Source organism: Octopus bimaculoides, chromosome 8 (genome assembly GCF_046866305.1).
Source record: "Octopus bimaculoides isolate indiv1 chromosome 8, ASM4686630v1, whole genome shotgun sequence".
Lineage (NCBI taxonomy): Eukaryota > Metazoa > Mollusca > Cephalopoda > Octopoda > Octopodidae > Octopus > Octopus bimaculoides.
The window spans coordinates 29,969,730-29,992,031 of record NC_142935.1 but is presented as its reverse complement, the minus strand read 5'-3'; the positions used below and the strand labels follow the sequence as shown (position 1 = coordinate 29,992,031).

Below are 22,302 nucleotides of genomic sequence, written 5' to 3'. Positions count from 1 at the left end.
TAATAATAATAATGATAATAATAATAATAATAATAATAATAATTATTATTATAATAATAATTTAATGTCCATGTTTTGTGCTGGCATGGATTAGGTGGTTTGGCAGGATCCAGTAGGTCTAAGGACCATATTGTGCTCCAATGTCTGCTCTAGCATGATTTCTATGGCTGGATGCCCTTCATAACACCAGCCACTTTACAACACATACTGAGTGTATTTTTTTACCACTAGTACTTAATAATAATAATAACAGTAATGATGATGATGATAACAATGATTTGTCTGGCTGTATGTTTAAGTAAAAGGGTTAGATTTTATTTTGTCTGCATTCAATTTTCCAGCTTTTGTGTCCCAGATCAAACCGTCATCATTTTCTGTTTTGTTTTTCCCCTCTTCCAGTGGTGAGATGAAATGGCCTGATGGAAGACGTTATATTGGAAAATTTAAGAATGGCTTACAGCATGGGTAAGTAATTGTAAAAATGTACCAAGGTATATGTGTTCTGTAGAAAATTTTGTTTGTTCCTAGAGTAGTGTCCAGGTAATAATAAAACAGAAAATTTGTTGAACTCTTTAAGAGCTGAGATAAAAAATAGTCAAGTGTGTTTGGTGTTGAGAAAAGAGAAAATGATTAATTTTGTAGATACTTTGAGTTTCATCAAAAATAAGAAAAAACACTCGTTCAAGTTTTTGAACAAAAACCTGAACAAATGCATTTTGTGAAACACACGTGTGCATACATACATTACATACAAACATATACAAATATATGTATGCATGCATACACACACACATGTACACCTTGAAACCTCAAGCTGCTCAACCCAGATCACTCTTTTACTTGTTTCAGTCATTTGACTGCGGCCATGCTGGAGCACCACCTTTAGTCGAGCCTAGTACTTATTCTATCGGTCTCTTTTGCCGAACCGCTAAGTTATGGGGACGTAAACACACCAGCATTGGTTATCAAGCAATGTTGGGGAGACAAACACAGACACACAAACACACACATATATATATACATTTATATATATATACGACATATATACGACAGGCTTATTTCAGTTTCCGTCTACCAAATCCACTCACAAGGCTTTGGTCGGCCTGAGGCTATAGTAGAAGATACTTGCTCAAGGTGCCACGCAGTGGGGCTGAACCCGGAACCATGTGGTTGGTAAGCAAGCTACTTACCACACAGCCACTCCTGCGTATGTTATTTTATTTTTATTTATTTATTTATTTTTGGTTCTCAAATTTATTTATCAATATATGTGTTGTGTTTCAGAAATGGAAAATATATTGTACCCAAATCAGACTCTGAAGAAATCTATGAAGGTTGCTGGAAAGAAGGCAAAATGAATGGGCTGGGCTCAGTTATGTAAGTAATTTTAATTATTTAATTTATCCTTTATCTTCTAGTTTTTTACTTGTTTCAATAATTAGACTGTGGCCATGCTAGAGAACCACCTTGAAGATGTTTAGTCAACCAAATCAACCCAGAATTTATTTTTTTTGTTTTTAAGTTTTGTACTTATTCTGTTGGTTTCTTTTGCTTAGTCGCTAAGTTACAGTAAACAGACCAACCTGATTGTCAAGTGGGTGTTGGTCAGAGGAGACAAACACATGCATATTTATATGACAATCTTTCATAGTTTCCCTTCTACCAAGTTCATTCACAAAGCATTTGTTGGCCCCAGGGTTACAGTAGAAGTCACTTGCCTAAGATGTCACACAGTGGGACTGAACCCTAAACAACATGGTAGCAAAGCAAGCTTCTTCAGTACACAGTCATGCCTGCACCAACATAGAAGGACATTAAATTATTAGACAAACACTTCCTCCTCCTTTTGGCAAGCTGCAATCTGCTGATCATCATCATCATCATCATCATCATCGTTTAACATCTGCTTTCCATGCTAGGATGGGTTGGACGATTTGACTGTGGACTGGTGAACCAGATGGCTACACCAGGCTCCAATCTGATTTGGCAGAGTTTCTACAGCTGGATGCCCTTCCTAACGCCTACCATTCCGAGAGTGTAGTGGGTGCTTTTACGTACCACCGGCACAAAGGCCAGTCAAGCAGTACTGGCAATGGCCACGCTCAAAATGATGTCTTTAATGTGCCACCTGCACGGGAACCAGTCCAGCGGCACTGGCAACTATCTCGCTCGAATGTCCTTACACGTGCCACCGGCACATGTGCCATCACGATTTCTCTTTCACTTGCTTCAACAGGTCTTCGCAAGCTGAGTTTCTGTGTCCAATGTATATATATATATATATATATTTTTTAGCATCTATAAATAAGTTTCTACTTCATTGACTATTTTATTTTGCATGATTCCAGGTATCCAAATGGAGACCGCTACCAGGGTTATTTCAAAGATGGACAAAAGTTTGGGCATGGAGTTTTGCGCCAGGGTAAGCACATGTCCAGTGTTGCCAGTGTTTACATAGGAGAATGGATGGCCGACAAACGTAATGGATATGGAGTATTAGATGATGTACTTCGAGGTAAGGATGACTAACTCTCACATAATTTATTTATATTTTTCATTCATTTTCACCTCTGTTTTTCTATGCTAGCATGGGTTAGATCAGTAGTTCTCAACCAGGGTCCGTATGGCCCTTGAAGGTCCATATAAAATTTTGTTGTTAACATTTATCTACAATAAACTGGTTATACTTCTGCAATATACAAAACATTTTAACAATTTTTTCATACAATTCTTTCTTATTTAATTCCGTCAAGCCAAGTGAAATCATAGTTGTGGCTGATGCTGGTGTCATGTAACTGGCAAGTAAAAAGCACCTTTTGAGCATTGGGTCTCATGGAGGCGATGTGAATGAGCTCCTTTTGAGCATTGGGCTTCACAGAGGCAAAGTGGCTGAGTTCCTTTCGAGTGTTGGGCCTCACAGAGGCAATGACCAAGACCTTTGGCATTATGTCATGCTTGAGAAGTCCCATCAAGCCGAGCAAAACCACAGTCATGGCAGATACTGGTGTCATGCAAATGGCACCTGTGGCGGTGGCATGGAGAAGCACTCATTACACTTTTGGAGTGGTTGGCGTTAGGAAGGGCATCCAGCTGTAGAAAACCATGCCAAATCGGACTGGAGCCTGGCGCAGCCTTCCATCTGACCAACCCTGGTCAAACCATCCAACCCATGTCAGCATGGACAACGGATGTTAAATGATGATGATGAATGAGACATTTTTAAACACTGACTGGATAATGAAGGCCCATTAGAGTAAAACAGGAATCAAAGGGGTCCATAAGTAAAAAGAGGGTTGAGGACCCCTGTTTTACGGCTGGATACCTTTCTGGATGCTAATGATTGTGTGTTTTTTTTAATTAAGAGATCAATTTCAAACTTCTTTGAAGTCAGAAAGACAGCAGATGAAGTGTTGACAGGAGGAATGGCAACAACATCACTGCTTGTTGCTCACAATTTTCACTGAAGGTCAAATGTAAACAAACACTTAAATACAGCCATTCTACCTCCCGTCAAACTGTTCAATCCATGCCAGCATGGAAAATGGACACTAAATGATGATGATGATAAAACGAAAGGGTTAAATGATGATGATGAACAGTGTTGTTGATGATGATGATGTTTTTTTTTATCTATTTGAAGGTGAGAAATATATGGGAATGTGGCAAGATGACCAAAAACATGGTGGTGGCATTGTGGTCACTCTGGACGGCATGTATTTTGAGGGGAATTTTGTCCAAGGAAAACTCAGTGTAAGAACCACCTTTTTTGCAGTTTCTCTTTGGTCTCTGGTAATTTTTCAATTAGTCTTTCATCTCAAGGCCCAGGGCTTTCATAGAAGACACTTTGTCCAAAGTGCCATGCAGCGGGATTGAACTCAAGATTACATGGTTGGGAAGCAAAAGCTTCACCACACAGCCACTCCTGTACCTCTACTGTTTAGAATTTATAGATGGCAAAATGCTATTAATTTGCTGTACTGGCACCACGTAAAAAGCACCCATGCCAGTACCATGTAAAAATCACCCAGTCCTCTCTGTAAAGGGGTTGGTATTAGCAAAGGCATCCAGCCATAGAAACCTTGCCAAAACAGACAATTGGAGCCTGGTGCAGCTCTGGTCACACCGTCCAACCATACCTGCATGGGAAACAGACACTAAATGATATTGATGAGGATGTGTGTAAGTACCCAAATTTTCAGAGTTATTTTACCCAAATGAAGAATTAGTGCAAAAGTAAAAATGAGAAAAAGAAATATAAAATTTAGCGACATTTTATTTTCAGAATTGTTGTTACATGTTCCATTAATTCCTGACTTATCTATTTATAGGGTTTTGGACTGATGTTAACTGATGATGACAGCTGCTACGAAGGTGAATTCTCTGGAATCACTCAACTAAATGGTAAAGTAAGTATACCGTTTTGAAATGTTTTATATCAGCCTATGATGAAAATTTATCACGTTTCTCTATAGGAAATGAATTAACTATTTGTGTGTCTGTATTGTGAACCAAAATATAGGGTGTTCAGTATATATTAATAGGGTTGCTGTATCTATGTATCTATTTATTTGTAAATAGCCAACAACTTGAAATAAGAACAACTTAAAATTTTGTTGTTGTATCTCAGAAGGGTCATTATACTAATAATAAGCGTGCACACACTGGTTCTATTTCACCTCCTTTATTATTATTATTATTATTATTATTATTATTATCATTATTATTATTTACGCTGTTAGTAGTTTTCTGGTTTTTCTATCTAGGTTTCTCAATTCACTGATCTTCCAGTTTATTATTATTATTATTATTATTATTATTATTATTATTATTATTATTAAGGCAGCAAGCTGGCAGAATCGTTAGTACGCCAGGCAAAATGCTTAGTGGTATTTCGTCTGCCACTACGTTCTAAGTTCAAATTTTGCTGCGGTCGACTTTGTCTTTCATCCTTTTGGGTCAATAAATTAAGGACCAATAAAACATTGGGGTCACTGTAATCAACTATTCCCCTCCCCACAAATTTCAGGCCTTGTGCCTCTAGTAGAAAGGATTATTATTATTATTATTATTATTATTATTATTATTATTATTATTATTATTATTTCCGTTTTTTCAGGGGACATTACGACTACCAAATGGGGATAGTCTTGAAGGACATTTCACAGGTTCTTGGAATGTTGGCATCAAAGTAAATGCTACATTCCATAAAAATCTTCCTCCTGAGACAGTCAAGAAAGCAGACCTTACCTATGGGATCCACTCAAAGTAAGTGAGATATTGCTACAGTGAGTGTCACTCACATCAACAATTTACTCACGTTCACACAATCAGTACGCATGCTACTTACCTCATTGAAGTTTGTGGTGTCCCTCTGTCATACTTTTAGCCTTCAACACCTGACATAAAATTCATTCTCTCTCTCTCTTTCAAATATATACCCACCCATTTGAAGGGGCCTTTTCCTTTTCGCTTTTGTCTTGCAAGTTACTTGCTGACCTCATTAGTACCAATGTCACAAAAAAGCACCTAGAATGTACTGTAAAGTGGTTTGCATTTGGAAGGGCATCCAGTCATAGAAACCATACCAAAGCTAGCATGGCGTCTGACACAGCTCTGCAGCTCAACAGATGCTTGTCAAACCATCCAACCCATGCTAGGATGGAAAACAGATGTTAAATGATGATGACAATGAAGCTAAGCTTTTTTGAGCTGGTTATTAAGGGATTCAAAACTTTCTTATTTCCATTCTTCTTTATTATAGAACTTACGGTACATTATCTGTGCCAGCAGACCGTAAATGGGAAGATATCTTTAGTCATTGCAAGGCTATGCTTGGTTACACTGGAGAAGGCAAACCAGACCCAGCTAAAGCTTGGCAGGCTGTAGCTGTTATGATCTCCAGTGGGAAGAAATCATTGAGTGACCAAGACTACAAGTGAGTAATCCTATTTTCAACCTTATTTTAGTCTTATTTACTCCAAATCCAAATATATATAAGATTTTAATCCCTGTGAAATTGTACATTGTTTTAGTGGAATTTTGTATTGATCAGTTATAAGGCATTAATCAGTTATAATGTAAACCTATGGAAATAGAAGAGTTATACATTTATCCTTATTTATCACTGATCCATTCATCACTGATCCAGAATAACATGATACACTCTATTGTGAACTATTTTATGCTTATCACTAATTGATCTGTGATAACACAGATCGGTGATTAGTCAAAAATTCTGCTTCTTATGATGTTTTTCAGTTACTTTTTAATCATTTACTGGTCATATGTTATTGAATTTTACTCTAAATATTTTTCCAAACATGAAACAATATCATTATGCATGTTTAAAAGCTGTTTGGAGGTGTTATTTGGGTAAGTCAGAGGGAGAACTTGGGATCAGGAACAAAACCTATTTTACCATATGTTCTATAATTCATTTATCTCTGATTCATTTAATATGGTTGTTTTGTTTTTTTTTTAATCAAATACCTGTGATAAACAAAGATAGATATATATTTAGAATTTCCTACTAATACGTATATACACAGACATCTGAAAAGTAAATGGATGTCATCGTTTTTGAAAGATTTATTTCTAGATGCAAAATAATGTCATTTGATGCATTTAAATCTGTAACCCGGGTTCAGTCCAAGTGTGTGGCACCTTGGGCAAGTGTCTTCTACTGTAGCCTCAGGCCGACCAAAGGCTTGTGAGTGGATTTGGTAGACAGAAACTGAAAGAGGCCCGTCGTATATGTGTGTTTGTGTGTCTGTGTTTGTCCCCCCAACATCGCTTGACAAGTGATGCTGGTGTGTTTACGTCCCCGTAACTTAGCGGTTCGGCAAAAGAGACCGATAGAATAAGTACTAGGCTTACAAAGAATAAGTCCTGGGGTTGATTTGCTCGACTAAAGGCGGTGCTCCAGCTTGGCCGCAGTCAAATGACTGAAACGAGTAAAAGAGAGTAATGAGATACCTTATGCAGTTTTTCATGATTTAACCCACCTGGGCATTGTGCTAAAGAGTAGTGTCCACACAATTAAAGAGGTATAATGTGGGGGGGGGGGGGGGTCTCTATATATATGTTTCTCTATATTTTTGCATTGTTTTTTTTTTCTAAACCTTATATCAACTCCTTCATTTTTTCAACATTTCTAAACAAGAAACTATTCTACATTGTTTAATTATTCAGCATTTAGACCGGCCATATCAGGCCCAAATATTCTTCCTGCTTTATGTTCAAACCAGCTAGATCTGACCTTTCACATCTAACCTACAATGTCATTCGAATAATAAAGAATCACATCATTGAAATCTTGACACTACAAGATCACACATGATTAATTGAAAATGATGTGAATTAATAAGCATTACATTTGATGGAATAATCTGAATACTAAAAGATTAATTAATCTGAATATTGTTTGGTTTCTGTTCTTCAGCTGCTCCCTTTCTAAAATTAGACTAATGTCTTGCACTCTTGATGAACTTGAGAAAATTCCTCCATATTCCGAAGGGAAAATGACTGTGGAATATTATCATAAAATTGCAAGTTATCTCTCAAAGGTATGTAAAATATTTTATTGAATAATTCCAGTTTGGTTATTCATTGGTAGATATATATATAAAAAAAAAAATTCAGTGTGTTTATTGGTGCATTTTGTCTAATGTGCTAACGGTTTTGCCAGCTCATCACCTTACCTTGTACCTATACTAGAAACAGTAGTAGTAGTAGAAGCAGCAGTATTTACTGTTGTTGTTGTTATTGTTAGTAGAAGTAGCAGCAGCAGTAGTAGGGTAGAAAGCTAGCAGAACTGTTGGCATGCCAAACAAAATGCTAAGTGGCATTTTTCCCAGGCATTTACATTCTGAGTCCAAATTCCACCAAGGTCATCTTTGCCTTTCATCCTTTTGGCTTCAATAAAATAAGTACCAGTCAAATACCCACCACCCCACCCCCAAATCAGAAGTCATGAGAGTCACTGCCTGGTATTGTATGAGAGCAAATTGTTGTTGTTGTTATTATTAAGGTGGTGGGCTGGCAGAAGTGTTAGCATGCCAGGCAAAATGCTTAGCAGCACTTCGTCTGTCTTAACGTTCTGAGTTCAAATCCTGCCAAAGTCGACTTTGTTTTTCATCCTTTCAGATTTGATAAATTAAGTACCGGTGAAACACTGGGGTTGATGCAATCAACTAGTCCCCTCCCCCAGAATTTCATGCCTTGTGCCTTTAGTAGAAAGTATTATTATTATTATTATTATTATTATTATTATTATTATTAAGGTGGTGAGCTGGTAGAATCGTTAGCATGCCGGGCGAAAAGCTTAGCAGTATTTCACTCGTTGCTACATTCTGAATTCAATTCTGCTCAGGTCAACTTTTGCCTTTCATCCTTTCAGGGTCAATAAATTAAGTACCAGTTGAGTACTGGGGTTGATGTAATCAACTATCCCCCTCCTCCAAATTTCAGGCCTTGTGACTATAGTAGAAAGGATTATTTGTAGTAGTAGTAGTAGTAGTAGTATTGTAAGCAATGCTATAATTTCCTAAATGTGTTAATCATTTGTCTGTAGATAGGTAATTATTCTGATATTCTGTACAAAAAAAAGGTGTGTTCAATTTGACTCTTCTCTTCTTCATTTAGGCTTTTGACACCAAATTCCACCCCATTGGAAAGCTCATAGATGGGTTGGTGGAAGTATTCAGGGCTGCCTACATTGGTATCGGAGCCCATCCCAGACTGTTGCTGCATGCTGTTCAAGAAATCAAATCTTACGTTAAAAAAGTCTACAGGGTTATCAGGTAAGCAGTGTCTGATATTAGTACTACTGCTCAGTACGTGTGTGTGTGTATTGGTTTTATGGATGGATGTCTGTTGACGCTGATCATCACTCCAAGAGTGTAATAAGTGCTTTTTATGTGGCACCGGCACAGGTGCCATTGATGTGACACCAGCATCAGCCATGTCTATGATTTCACTTGGTAAGTCATACGGTATTTCACTCTGCAGTTCTTTCCTTTAATTTTCATCCCTCTTTGATTTTTCCCTTCCTCCATGCCAATTATTCTCTTTCTTTTTTGTCTAATTTCTATCTCTCTACCTATCAATTGTATTCTGTAGGATTTTATTTCCTGATCTGCCCTCCTCTTCAAAACCAGTAAGAATCTACAGCTGCAACAGAGTCCCACCTGCTGAGGATAGTGAACTAATAAGTGAACAAGACTTTATGGTTGGTGACAATCCAGATGAGAGGTTAGTTATTTCACAACTTATTTACTTCTGCAAAACTGTTAAAAATTGCCATCAAATCTTTATATATTGAATGGGTCTCTCGTTGAGCTTCTCAGTGATTCAGTTACCACAACAACCTTATTACTCTTTTACTTGTTTCAGTCATTTGACTGTGGCCATGCTGGAGCACTGCCTTTAGTCGAGCAAATGGACCCTAAAACTTATTCTTTGTAAGCCTAGTACTTATTCTATCAGTCTCTTTTGCTGAACTGCTAAGTTACGGGGGATGTAAACACGCCACCATCGGTTGTCAAGCAATGTTGGGGGGACAAACACAGACACACAAACATATACACACACACACACACATATATATATATATATATGCATGTATACGACAGGCTTCTTTCAGTTTCCATCTACCAAATCCACTCACATGGCTTTGGTCGGCCCGAGACTATAATAGAAGACATTTGCCTAAGGTGCCATGCAGTGGGACTGAACCCGGAACCATGTGGTTGGTAAGCAAGCTATTTACCACACAACCGCTCCTGTGCCTGTTTGAATTATAGTGTAAGTACCATATTTGAAGGCATATAAGGCATGTTTTTTCCCCCCACAAAATGTCTCAAAAAATCAGTCTGCGTTTCAACTAGTAAAAAAATATAAAAGAAAATATAATGGAATATATTCTATCCTCCACCAGATTGCTAACTTTATTTAGATGCACATCAAGGGACCTGGTAATTGTATGAGACTTCAGTCTATGTCTAATTACTTGCAGAGACTCACTTGAAGGAACCAATCTTCATAAAATAAACTCCAAATATTATTCAATGTATTATCTAATTTCTTGCTCCTTACTTCAATCTCATTTATTGAACTTTGATATTGATTTCAGTGAAGTTGTTACGCCAGCTCGTCTTCTACATCCTCTGTTGCTTCCCAAAATATACCCACCACTTTTTGATCTGTATGCTCTCTACAATGACAAGGAAGATGAAAAATATTGGGAGCGGGTTTGGAAATTGAATCGCCAAGGAGATATGGCACTAATGGCTTATCTCGGCATTGACCAGTAAGTAAATACACATCAATACAGACATTTTAGACAATGTCCCAGTTTTTATTTTTTTCAATGTTTTCTCAATTTCCTGTGAACAATTAAAGTAATTGAATAAAATTTGAATTATGCAATAGAAGCAACTCTAGAGTGAAATCTTCATTTATATAACATGGCACATAAAAAGCACCATTTGAGCGCGATTGTTTCCAGCTTCGCCTTACTGGCACTCGTGCTGGTGGCATGTGAACAAAACATTGGACTGACTCCTGTGCAGGTGGCACGTAAAAAACACCATTTTGAGCGTGGCTGTTGCCAGTACCGCTGGACTGGCCTTCGTGCTGGTGGCACGTAAAAAGCACCCAGAACACTCACGGAGTGGTTGGCATTAGGAAGGGCATCCAGCTGTAGAAACTCTGCCAAATCAGATTGGAACCTGGTGTAGCCATCTGGTTCGCCAGTCCCCAGTCAAATCGTCCAACCCATGCTAGCATGGAAAGCGGACATTAAACGATGATGATGATGATGATGTTTAATGTGTGTGTTATTGAAAAGCAAGAAGCTGCAGTTTTTTGTCCCTTTATAGACATACTGTATAAAAAAAAACAAAAAACACTATGCTTCAGAGCTAGGCAAAGTTAAAATCACCCTTTAAGTGATTACAAGAGCTACAGATATGTATTTCCTCATTGTTGCAGCTTGTCAGTGTTGCATGCTTGTGTCACTTCTGAAACAAGATCAAATCTGTTAGTCTCAAGTCTCACAGATAGAAATTTACATGTATTGTTGAAACAGTTATGATGTTGGTGTGGAGTGTTATGATAGCAAAGATGTTACGATGTTGCTGTTTAGTTTCAAGGCAGAAATTTTGAGAAAAGGTGGTTAACCAATACCATTGACCCCAGAACTTGACCCTAAAGAGATGAAAGGCTAAGCTGACCCTAGCAGGATTTGAACTCAGAATGTGAAAAGTTGAAGTAAATACTATAAAGCATTTTCCAAGGCTGTAATAAGCCTGCCAGTTCACCACCCTGATAATATTGGTTTCAAATTTTGACACCAGGCCAGCAATTTTCGGGGAGGGGTTAGTTAATTATATTGACCCCCAGTGTGCAATGCAACTGGTACTTACAATACATTAATTAAATAGATGTTAAAATTACTTATGATATTTAATTTAATTTGTTTTTTCCTATTTCTTACTTTTTACTCCATAAAGGGAATTGTAATCCTTTTCATTTTACATTTTCTTCCAGAAAGTTTTGGTTAATTGAAGATAAAATCTTTCAAGGTAACAGACAGGTAAGATCATAACATGATTTCTTTCATATTTCTTTCTTTTTGCACATCAAACTTTTTGGATGACCTCTCTTCTTTTCTCCAAAGGTGGTGGAAGGATGCAGTGCCCATGACCTCTGCAGTTAGGGGGAGAGGTTGATGGTCACTCTGAATCTCTGTACATGTAGGGGAAATGTTGGGGAAATGTTGGTGAAAATGTGAGCATGGCAAGGACGAGATCAAAAGAGTTGCAGATCTAAAGAAAAAGAATTAGGTGTAATATAAAATGGTTTGTTTGGAATCTGGTGAATGAAAGATAGTAAAAAGGTTGAGATGTTACAAGCAAAACAATAAAACAAAAGCAAAGCAAAAAGAACTGGTGAAGCATTAACTCCATGAAGACATTGTTACCACCAGTTGAACTTCATTAATACCAGACAAATAACCATGTAAAATAAAAGAGGTATTTCTGTTGCACACTGTACCACTCAAGAGGAGGCACAGTTCCACAGACCTATACATAGTCTCCATCTCTTTAATTTCAGTCACACGGCTTGGTTTGACTTGTGACTGTGGTGGAAGGAACTAACTTGTCTAAGGTGTGTCACACAGTAGGGTCAAACTCAGAACCATATGACTGTGAAGTGAACTGTTTAACCACAAGGCCTTGCCTTCAGTCTGCTTTTTTCAGGTCTCAGATGATTTCAGTGATAACCTAAATATTCCTCAGTTTGTATTTGGTCAGCTTTGTTGTCTGTGGATTATTATTTGTGTGGCTTATCCATTGCAGAAACTGTCTGAGATCCGAGATCAGTGTTATGCTGTTGCTGTTGATATGCTGCAGCAAATAAGGTAGGTGCTTTGCTTTCATTCAAAATCTTTTTTTCTTTCTTTTCTTTTATTTTCCTTATTTCTTCTGCCCCCCACTCCACATACAAATGACATTTATTCTCCCAACGATATATATGTGTGTATATATAGAGGCAATGAACTGGCAGAATCGTTAACATGCCAGGTAAAATACTTAGCAGTATTTTGTTCATCTTTATGTTCTAAGTTCAAATCTGTTGAGGTTGACTTTGCCTTTTACCCTTTCAAGGTCGATAAAATAAGTACCAGTTGAGTACTGGGGGTTGATGTAATCGACTTACCCTTTCTCCTGTAATTGCTAGCCCTGTGCCAAAATTTGAAGTCTATGTATGTGTGAGGATAAACATGAGTTTATACTATGGTTCCTACACACATTTCACCATTATGATTGTCTGAATCCCAGTGCATGTGTGTGCACGCGTGTATGTGTGTGTGTGTGTACATATGTACGTATAGAGGTAATCAAATGAAAAGCCTCAAAAAACAGGCATCTTTTTGCTTCTGTTAATCATTACAACAATATATTCTATATCTTACAGCACTGCATTCAGTCCATGTGAAAAGCTGGCCGTGATACAAAGAACTTTCTTGGAAATTACAAAGGTAAGTTGGAACTAATCTTCTTCAGATTATCCTAAACCAGTTATGGGTAAACTGCGGCCTGCAGGCCACATGCAGCCTTTGGGACTTTCTGAATATCACATCTAACAAAAAATTACCTTGCTTTTTTTTATATTTTAGTGGTGCGGCTCGCCTGGTGACGAGCCACATCTCATGCAGCCTGCTTCTCCTAAAAAGTCACCTGTACCTGTCCTAAACCAATTTTACTAAACGATTTAATCTGTTGTCCTCTAATATTATTCTTTTCTGCTGAGGCTGTTGCTCAGCATAACACCATTTGCAGGTTCCTTCTGGCTCGAATATCAAAATCACGCCATGTTGTTGTCTCTCCCCATCCTATCATTTTGTCTTTTTACCATAACTGTTTTAATGTTAAACTGTCTACCTTCTCTTGTTCTTGACGGCAGGTATATCCTGTTTTGGTAAGTACCACTGCTTGATTCAGCAACACTGAAACTGTTTTGAACACTGGTTCTATTTGGTATATTGGTCCTAATTATTATTTTGTTAGTAATTAGCAATTGCCATTATCTTTAGAAACTATCGCTCGTGGTTATAAGGTGAACTGAGTCTAAGTATAAGGTGTAATCATTCTTTACTATCTCATTATCGACTGAGAGCAGCCTTTATTTTTAGCTAAACTATTCTAAAATATCCCTGGCAGTTTATAAGTTAAAATAACTTTTGATCTAAAGTAGTTATGCTTTCAACTTAATGTGACAGTCCCCTGAAGGGAATAATACTACTGTTAGTTAGAATAATATTACTGCTGGTCTGACCAACAGTAGTATTATTTCCTTCAGGGGACTGTCGCATTAAGTTGACAGCATACAACTACTTCATCGTATCACTACTGCATAAATCTCTCTGAGAGATTTAGAAATGTATTATTTCTAAACTTTTGATCTCTTCTGGGCAGAACACTGTATTCTGCATACCTTAGTTCTTAAAATTTTCAGAAAGTATGTACAGGATCTGGGAACGTTACATGTTGTACACTACTATCCTATCCAAAGAGAGCATTTAGCTTGCAACCACATAACATTACTAACACTACCAAGTTTGGAGCTAAGAACCAATTCTTTGAGCCCTTGTAACTTGTCAAGAGATTTTCTGTCATAAAGCCCTGTTATATATTTATCAATTATTTGCTCAGAAACATTGTGAAAATCTTTCGTAATTCCATTTGCATCTTTGATGGTTTATACCATGTGTGGTTCGATATTTAGTCTTTGTCTAACAGTTAGTCCCATGCAGTTGGCTAGCACACCAAGCAGCAAGACATGTCTCCAATCATCTCAGTTTGGAGCATAGTCTCCTGCATCTTCCAAGACGATGCCAAGTTGCTTCAGATTTTCTTTGAAGGTGGTGCACCATATCTCCTTGAGTCTCCCTCTTGTGGCATTCATTGTATAAGCTGACTTGGAGATCCATTATTTTCTGACAATCAGAAAACATGACCTGCAAGTCTCACTCTTCTTTTCGCCTCAGTCTCCTGGACCTGCAAACTGCACAGATTGGTTCTTCTCAGGACTTCAGAGTTTGTGATTCTGAGTATTCTGCGTCAGTATCAATGATGGAATACATTGAATCACTGAGTGATCTTGGCAGTCATTTTCCAAGTTTCTCCTACATAGGTTTGCTGTTGGCGAGATAACATACTCTACCCCTTTGGTGTTCAGATTACTCTGCTAAATGTAATGTGTATTTATTCACATTGTTGGTGTTAGGAAGGGCATCCAGACGTAAAAACTATGCCAAAACAGACGCAGTAGCCTTGTGTAGTCTCTACCAGGCTGACTCCTGTCAAACCATCCAGTCCATGCCAGCATGGGAGGCAGACGTTAAACGATGCTGCTGATGATGATGATGGTTGTAATATCTTGTAGCTTTAAGATTCCGATGATGTGATTGTTTATTTTTAGAATGACATTGTAGGATAGGTGTGAGAGGCTGGATCTGGCTGGTTTGAACATAAAACATGGTAGCATATTTGAGCTGGATGTGGCCAGTTTAAATGCTAAAGAGTTAAAGTGAGGTTTTTTTTTGTGAGTCAGTTATTAAATGAATTAATGACATTAAGTAAGCAGGTTCAACTCATTGCAATTATGCGAAAGTGTCGTAAGTCCAAAGTGTTGCTTTTTCAGAAAAGGAAGAAATAATTTCACCATTCCATTTATTTTTACATTAGCAACAGTTTCAGCTTAGCAATAATACTTTGTTGAGTGCATAAAATCATAACTCCATGCATGTACGATATTTTCAGTCACAAAAGTTTTGCAAAACTGTCAAATGTGGGACTTACTACACTTTGTCATTGTTTGCATATAGCATAAAAACATGTCTGGCTGCTGAGCAGTTTATCTTGTGAAAGACTTTAAGAATAAGTACCTTACTTGGAAACAAGGAAGAATTGACAAACAGGAAGGGTATTCAGCCATTGAATACTACGCCAACAAGTTTGATCTAAACCATATTAGCATGGAAGAAGCAGACATAAAAAGGTTGATAAAAATTTGTTTTGTAACCTTGGCAGACTGCCTCACATTTGGAAGATGTGGAGAGTATGGTCAAATGAATTAATCCAGTACCTGACTGGAACTTGTTCCATCTCTGGAAGAATGAAAGTGAAAGTTGACTCTCAAAGGATTTGAACTCAAAGAGATAATACTAATTACTGAAAAGCATTTTATGTGGTACTACACTATTATCGACAACCAATTTTTTTTATTATTCATTAAAGGAGTAGTAAATGAACTCTTGCATTTGTGAGACAGGTGTAATAGTTGCTTGGTGGCTTTTGGAATAGCTACCACTGCCTCGTGGAAAAGGAAAAGGCAAGGAATTGGGTGATTGGGTAACCTTTTAGCATTGAAATCGACCAAGTATGATGCAAATATTCCACTTGTTTTATGTCCAAACTTGTTAGTTTCACATCAACCTTACAATGTCATTCTAAAATTATACTATCATCATCATCAACATTTAACATCTAAAATCTCAAAGCTACAAAATAATACCTGATTAATTCAAAACAGTGTGAATAAATAAGCATTACATTTGACAGAGTAATCTGAATGCTAAAGGCATAATAGTTTATTTACTAATCTTTTAGTAAATAAGAAAATGGCTGTCCATAAGAGAAAAGTACTTTTATATTTTGCAGTATTTAATCATGTCTATTTATTCTATCAATGAATCTTTTGAATCAATTTAACAAAGTCAGTATTTATACTAACAGGAATATCTACAGTTGCATCCAATTATGATGCAAAAGTAACCAGAGTTCAAATCCTAGTTCTGCTGCTTTTACTCTGAACATGTACAATAGATGATTGCACAAAATCCGTTTGTTTAGCTTGGATTACCTAACAGTTAATAATAAAATCTCTTTTGGTCACTTCTTAATAAATCTCCTTACCCCTGTATCGAAATCCTGTATGTTATCGCTGCTTCCTATATCATGAGTCTCCAGGAATTATTTTCCATGCTGGCACTACATTATTGACATTCTTCCTAAATGCTTTAAATTCTTTCTTTTAACTCTTTAGTGCTGCTTCCATTTACCCACTTTTAGCTTTGGTCACTCAATTAACTTGTTCAGTTTGATGTGTCTTACTTAAAAATTTTTTCATTTCACCTGGATTTAAAACTAAAACTACTACAGACATTAAGGTGCTTCTTTTTAAATCTTTGTTTGAAGAAATATTTGATGCATTCCTATTATGTTGTTGTTATTTAGCCCTAGGCTGGCCCTCTGACTGAATCCATCCACGATGTAGGTTGTTTAATGTATAGTATATCCAGAGAGATTTCACTGCTATTTCTAGCAGGTTGACTAGTACATAGAACCACCTCCCTCCTATGTGCTATTTTTACTTGATGTTAGAACTGTCGTAGAATTAAGGAAGGTTTACTAGAATATTTGATTGTTGTTGTTGTTGTTAGGTAAATTCCATCCAATTAGTGCAAGCATGGAAAAGTGGATGTTAAAACAATGTTGATAATGATAATGCATATTGTGATAATTGGTAACATTGGATGTTAGTGAGTGCATGCTTATAAGAGACCGTGACAGAAATTTTATTTGGCATTAGGGATGTAGTATTTTAGACTGCTTTTACTTAAGACTATGAATGGAAGATTATTGTGCATTTGTGTGTTAATTTAGACATAGGTACAGCTGTGTGGTTAAGGAGTTTTATCATCATCATCACCCACCCCCGCCCACCACCATCATCATCATCAAGTTGGTGAACTGGCAGAATTGTTAGCATGCTGGGCATGCTTATTTCTTTATTGCCCACAAGGGGCTGAACATAAAGGGGACAAACAAGGACAGGCAAAGGGATTAAGTCGATTACATCGACCCCCAGTGCGTAACTGGTACTTAATTTATCAACCCTGAAAGGATGAAAGGCAAAGTCGACCTCAGCAGAATTTGAACTCAGAACGTAACGGCAGACAAAATACCGCTAAGCATTTCGCCCGGCGTGCTAACGTTTCTGCCAGCTCACCGCCTTCTTTCAGTTTCTGTCTACCAAATCCACTTGCAAGGCTTTGGTTGGCCCGAAGCTATGCAAGGTGCCATACAGTGGGACTGAACCTGGAACCATGTGATTGGGAAACAAGTGTCTTACCACACAGCTATGCTTGTGCCCATGTACAAATTTTTTTCCTTTCGTATTCAAACTTCATATCAGCTTTGCCCCATGTATAAGTTACAACCCAGTTTTTCCAGTTAATATCAAATATAAAATGGTATGAATTGTACACAAGTAAATACAATCATCATCATCGTTTAACGTCCACTTTCCATGCTAGCATGGGTTGGACTATAGTGAAATGAATTTTTATATTCACTCTAAATTTCTTACATAACCATTAGGGAAAAACTCCAAACTCAAAATCACATTTAATTAAGCACTAAACTTTGTCCAGTCTGAAAGACACATTTATATATTTCTTACATCTGTTTGTCTATCTACATTACAGTAATCCCTCGCCATATCGCGGTTCACCTATTGTGGTTCACCTATCGCGGTTTATTATTTAAGCTTACATCGATTCCTCTGTGGTGTTGTTTTGCATTTATAATAAAATGAATATATACAAATTATGAAAATAATAATAAAAATATACAGTACAGTACTGTTTCTACTTTGTGGATTTTCACCTATCGCAGGGGGGTTTTGAAACGAACACCCACGATAGTTGAGGGATTACTGTATTTTCATTCAGTTTTCTCTTATTGGATAAATAGAAAAAAAAAAGACTATGTGCTTGGGTTTAAGACAATGATTAAATTGTTTGTGGTTTGGACATTTGGTTTTATTTGGATGTTTTGTTTTGGACATGATTTTTTGATATTGCTGGTAAGTAACCATCATCCATCTACAAAAACTCATTGTCATCATCAGTTAACATCCATTTTTCCATGCAAGCATGGGTCAAGTGGAATTTGTTGAGGTAAATTTTTTAAGACCAGGTGCCCTTCCTGTTGCCAACCCTCATCTGTTTCCTTGAAGGAAGGAGGAGGCATGGAAAACCCAAGAACTCCTGGGAAAGAACTGTTGAGAAAGAGAGAGACAGGCTGGTGGATGGAGAACATGGAGCCAGGTGTTAACCACAGCCACTTTATATGTGCTGATGCTATGCATAAAGCACCCAGTACACTCTGTAGAGTGGTTGGTGTTAGGAAGAGCATCCAGTCATAAAAACCATGCCAAAACAGATGACTGAAGCTTAGGTAACACTCTGGCTGGCCATCTCCTGTCAAACCAGCATGGAAAATGGATGTTAAATGATGATAATGACGACTGACAGGGCTGCATGGAGAGTGTGGAAGCCTTATGTCTAAGAGGCATGAAATACAAAGAAGAACAGACAATCAATTATTGAATAACATTCTTTTAGAACAGGAAATAAACCTCAATTGTGCCTTATTTATTTCACATCTATTTATTCTATTCTCTGGTACCATTCCTATGATGTGTTTCTCTTCTAAATTTGCAGGCAGTCCAAGTTACCCTTGATGAAGACTACATATGGTGCATGGATGATCTATTTCCTATATTTCAATATGTGGTTGTGAGATCCAAGATTCGACATTTAGGGGCCGAGATACATTTGATTGATGACTTGATGGAACAACACTTGGAATATGGAGAATTGGGTATCATGTTTACAACACTCAAGGTAACACACCTTTCCAATGTGTAGCTTTGTTAGTAAGCTGTATATTCATTAGTTCACTGAAGGTTTTATTAGTAAACTATGTTTGTTTTAACTAATTACAGAAATACAAATATCTACAATAATGAAAAAATGAAGCAACTACTTTCTAACTGTAGAACTTGAAGCAGATAAAGCTATAAATAAATAGCATGTAAATATTGGGTTAAAAAACACATAGCATAGAAAGAGTCGCAGGTTATCCATGGGACTTGAACCCACATCTGTGAAAAAGACAGATGTTCTACCATTGAACCAAAGCATTCATTCGAATTTATTTATTCATTTTATATGTTTTGTTTTTACCAGTGAGAATTGCAGGTTATTTATGTCATAAGAATTTGGAAATTTCAAGAGATGTAATAATTCATTTTTAACTTGAAGTAGAGAAAGCTACAAATGATAGCATATCGAAATCGTAATTGAACCATATTCGGTGACTGGCACCTGCGCCAGTGGAGCACCATCCGAGCGTGATCATTGCCAGAGCAGCTGTCTAGTTTCCGTGCCAGTGGCACGTAAATAGCACTATTTGAGTGTGATCGTTACCAGCATTGCCTTACTGGTGGTGGCACGTTGGAAAACATTCAAGCAAGGTCGTTGCCAGTGGACTGGCTCCTGTGCAGGTGGCACATAAAAAACACCATTTTGAGCATGGCCGTTGCCAGACTAGCCCTTGTGCCGGTGGCACGTAAAAGCACCCACTACACTCTCGGAGTGGTTGGTGTTAGGAAGGGCATCCAGCTGTAGAAACTCTGCCAAATCAGATTGGAGCCTGGTGCAGCCATCCGGTTCACCAGTCCTCAGTCAAATCGTCCAACCCATGCTAGCATGGAAAGCGGATGTTAAACGATGATGATGATATTGAATTGTAAAGCCCTTTTCAGATTTCTGTTTGTTTTTATCCTAAATATACTGATACTATTTTTTCACATTGCTTTTTCAGGCATGTTATTTTCAAATACAGCATGAAAAGATGCCAGGCTGAAAAGCAGCAATTCTGATGAATACTAAATCTGAATTAATACAGTGTTTAAACTGACTAAACTGAAAAGAGGTTGTTGACATCTAATACACACACACACACACACACATATATACACTTGCACATACACACATATTGAACCTAAAGCAGCCTATTTTAATTTTGTTTGTAAAAATTGATAGCTAAATCTTTCAGCTTTTGCTGACGTTGCTACCTTGCTATCTTGTGGAGAAAGACCGTTCTTCTTTCACACTAACATAAATTCTCTTCCAGTCATTCGTGTATATTGTTGTTAATCAACAGTTGGCAATTATTTCTGAAATATTCAGACCCTCCCCCAAAAAAGTTTTACAAAAAATTATTACTATTTTGACAGAATTTAACTTCATAGAAGACATTACTCTTGTGGGATTTTTTTTGTTTTTGTTCTTGTGTCTTCTAAAGTATATACCTCAGCTATTATCAAACCTTTGTCCACTTATAATGGTAGTCTTCCTGGTCTGTAACATTTGTGAAAAGAAAATCAAAGAAAATTCTAACAATCCATACGATTTGAGGAGTTATTTAAACCAGCCATATTGGTATTATAAATTCAGTTAATTAATAGCTGTTCCTAATGACTAAAAGTAATTAATTTATATAAATTATATGATTTTTAGTCTGACTAACAGACATTATATGAAAACCCCCCACCTTAACTCTGCTCCAAGCTAACTTGCTGCCACATTAAATTGATAAATATATATATATATGTATATATATATGTATATGCTGTATTCTGTTTGCATATTTTTGTAATTCTAATTCCATAAATGTTTCTCTGAAATAAATACTTCCTTCATCAACTAAGGAACACCCATGTAGATATCAACTATAATTTCTCATTTTGTGTTAATTTCATTCTCTAAAAACTTATTTATTTAAGATCGTTTAAAACTACTCACTTCGATTCTTCTTTCACAATGCATAAAATCCTTTTCTCTACATCATCCATCCATTGCTCAATAAAATGAAATGAAAAAAAAATGTTATGTGTTCTTGTTTTATAATTATAGGCGCAGGAGTGGCTGTGTGGCAAGTAGCTTGCTTACCAACCACATGGTTCCGGGTTCAGTCCCACTGTGTGGCACCTTGGGCAAGTGTCTTCTACTATAGCCTCGGGCCGACCAAAGCCTTGTGAGTGGATTTGGGAGATGGAAACTGAAAGAAGCCCCGTCATATATATATATATATATATGTGTGTGTGTGTCTGTGTTTGTCCCCCCCCCCCCACCATCGCTTGACAACTGATGCTGGTGTGTTTACATCCCTGTAACTTAGCGATTTGGCAAAAGAGACTGATTGAATAAGTACAAGGCTTACAAAGAATAAGTTCTGAGGTCAATTTGTTTGACTAAAGGTAGTGCTCCAGCATGGTCGCAGTCAAATGACAAACATATAAAAGAAAAAAAAAAGATATACAGGGTGCGATGGGTAAATTGTCACCATTTTATAATTTTTAATTTTGCACATTGTTTGTTTTTGATTTTGTCAGCTACACAGTATAGTAGGATCAGTTGGGCACCATCTGTGAGAAAAAGAGCACCATGACACAATTCATTCAGCCAAAAATTTGGAAACAACATGTTATACTGCTTGGTATTCGCGACAGAAGTTCCAATACAAACAGATGCTGAACCCACAGAACAACTGTTGGCTTGCTGTGTCCCCAAAACGTACCGAGAGTGATAAAAGTCGAACATCCAGTCAACATCATGGTGTCTGCAGTAATTACTAGTGATAGCAGCGTTATCCTTCCGTTCATCTTCCCACACAGCCTCAGACTCAACACAGAGGCCTACATCAAGTGTCTGCAGGAGGTAGTGCTGCCCTGGGTCAAGAGGGTGGCTACTGGAAGCACCTGTGTCTGGTAACAGGACTCTTGCACCATGCCGCACAGGCAGAAGAACCCAGTCATGGCTGTCAGACAATTTTTTTGACCACATCACACCTAACTGTGTGGGGTGCAGTTGAACAAGAG

The 22,302-nt window shown here is 37.3% G+C and overlaps 1 protein-coding gene across 3 annotated transcripts in view; it reads left to right on the top strand.

The window, feature by feature from the left end:
- The window catches only part of LOC106871355 (alsin), a 97,302-nt gene extending 76,143 nt beyond the window's left edge, over window positions 1–21,159 (top strand). For all 3 annotated transcript variants that reach the window (XM_052970013.2, XM_089356290.1, XM_052970012.2), the window contains 16 exons: window positions 400–465; window positions 1,285–1,377; window positions 2,349–2,515; window positions 3,641–3,750; window positions 4,329–4,406; window positions 5,117–5,265; window positions 5,762–5,935; window positions 7,442–7,565; window positions 8,644–8,801; window positions 9,121–9,252; window positions 10,133–10,309; window positions 11,551–11,596; window positions 12,363–12,424; window positions 12,982–13,045; window positions 19,079–19,261; window positions 20,244–21,159. In XM_052970013.2, coding sequence (XP_052825973.1) covers window positions 400–465; window positions 1,285–1,377; window positions 2,349–2,515; window positions 3,641–3,750; window positions 4,329–4,406; window positions 5,117–5,265; window positions 5,762–5,935; window positions 7,442–7,565; window positions 8,644–8,801; window positions 9,121–9,252; window positions 10,133–10,309; window positions 11,551–11,596; window positions 12,363–12,424; window positions 12,982–13,045; window positions 19,079–19,261; window positions 20,244–20,285 — 1,825 coding nt within the window. In that variant the 3' untranslated portion in view covers window positions 20,286–21,159. The remainder of the gene's footprint in view (window positions 1–399; window positions 466–1,284; window positions 1,378–2,348; window positions 2,516–3,640; window positions 3,751–4,328; window positions 4,407–5,116; window positions 5,266–5,761; window positions 5,936–7,441; window positions 7,566–8,643; window positions 8,802–9,120; window positions 9,253–10,132; window positions 10,310–11,550; window positions 11,597–12,362; window positions 12,425–12,981; window positions 13,046–19,078; window positions 19,262–20,243) is intronic.
- Window positions 21,160–22,302: the final 1,143 nt, after the last annotated feature.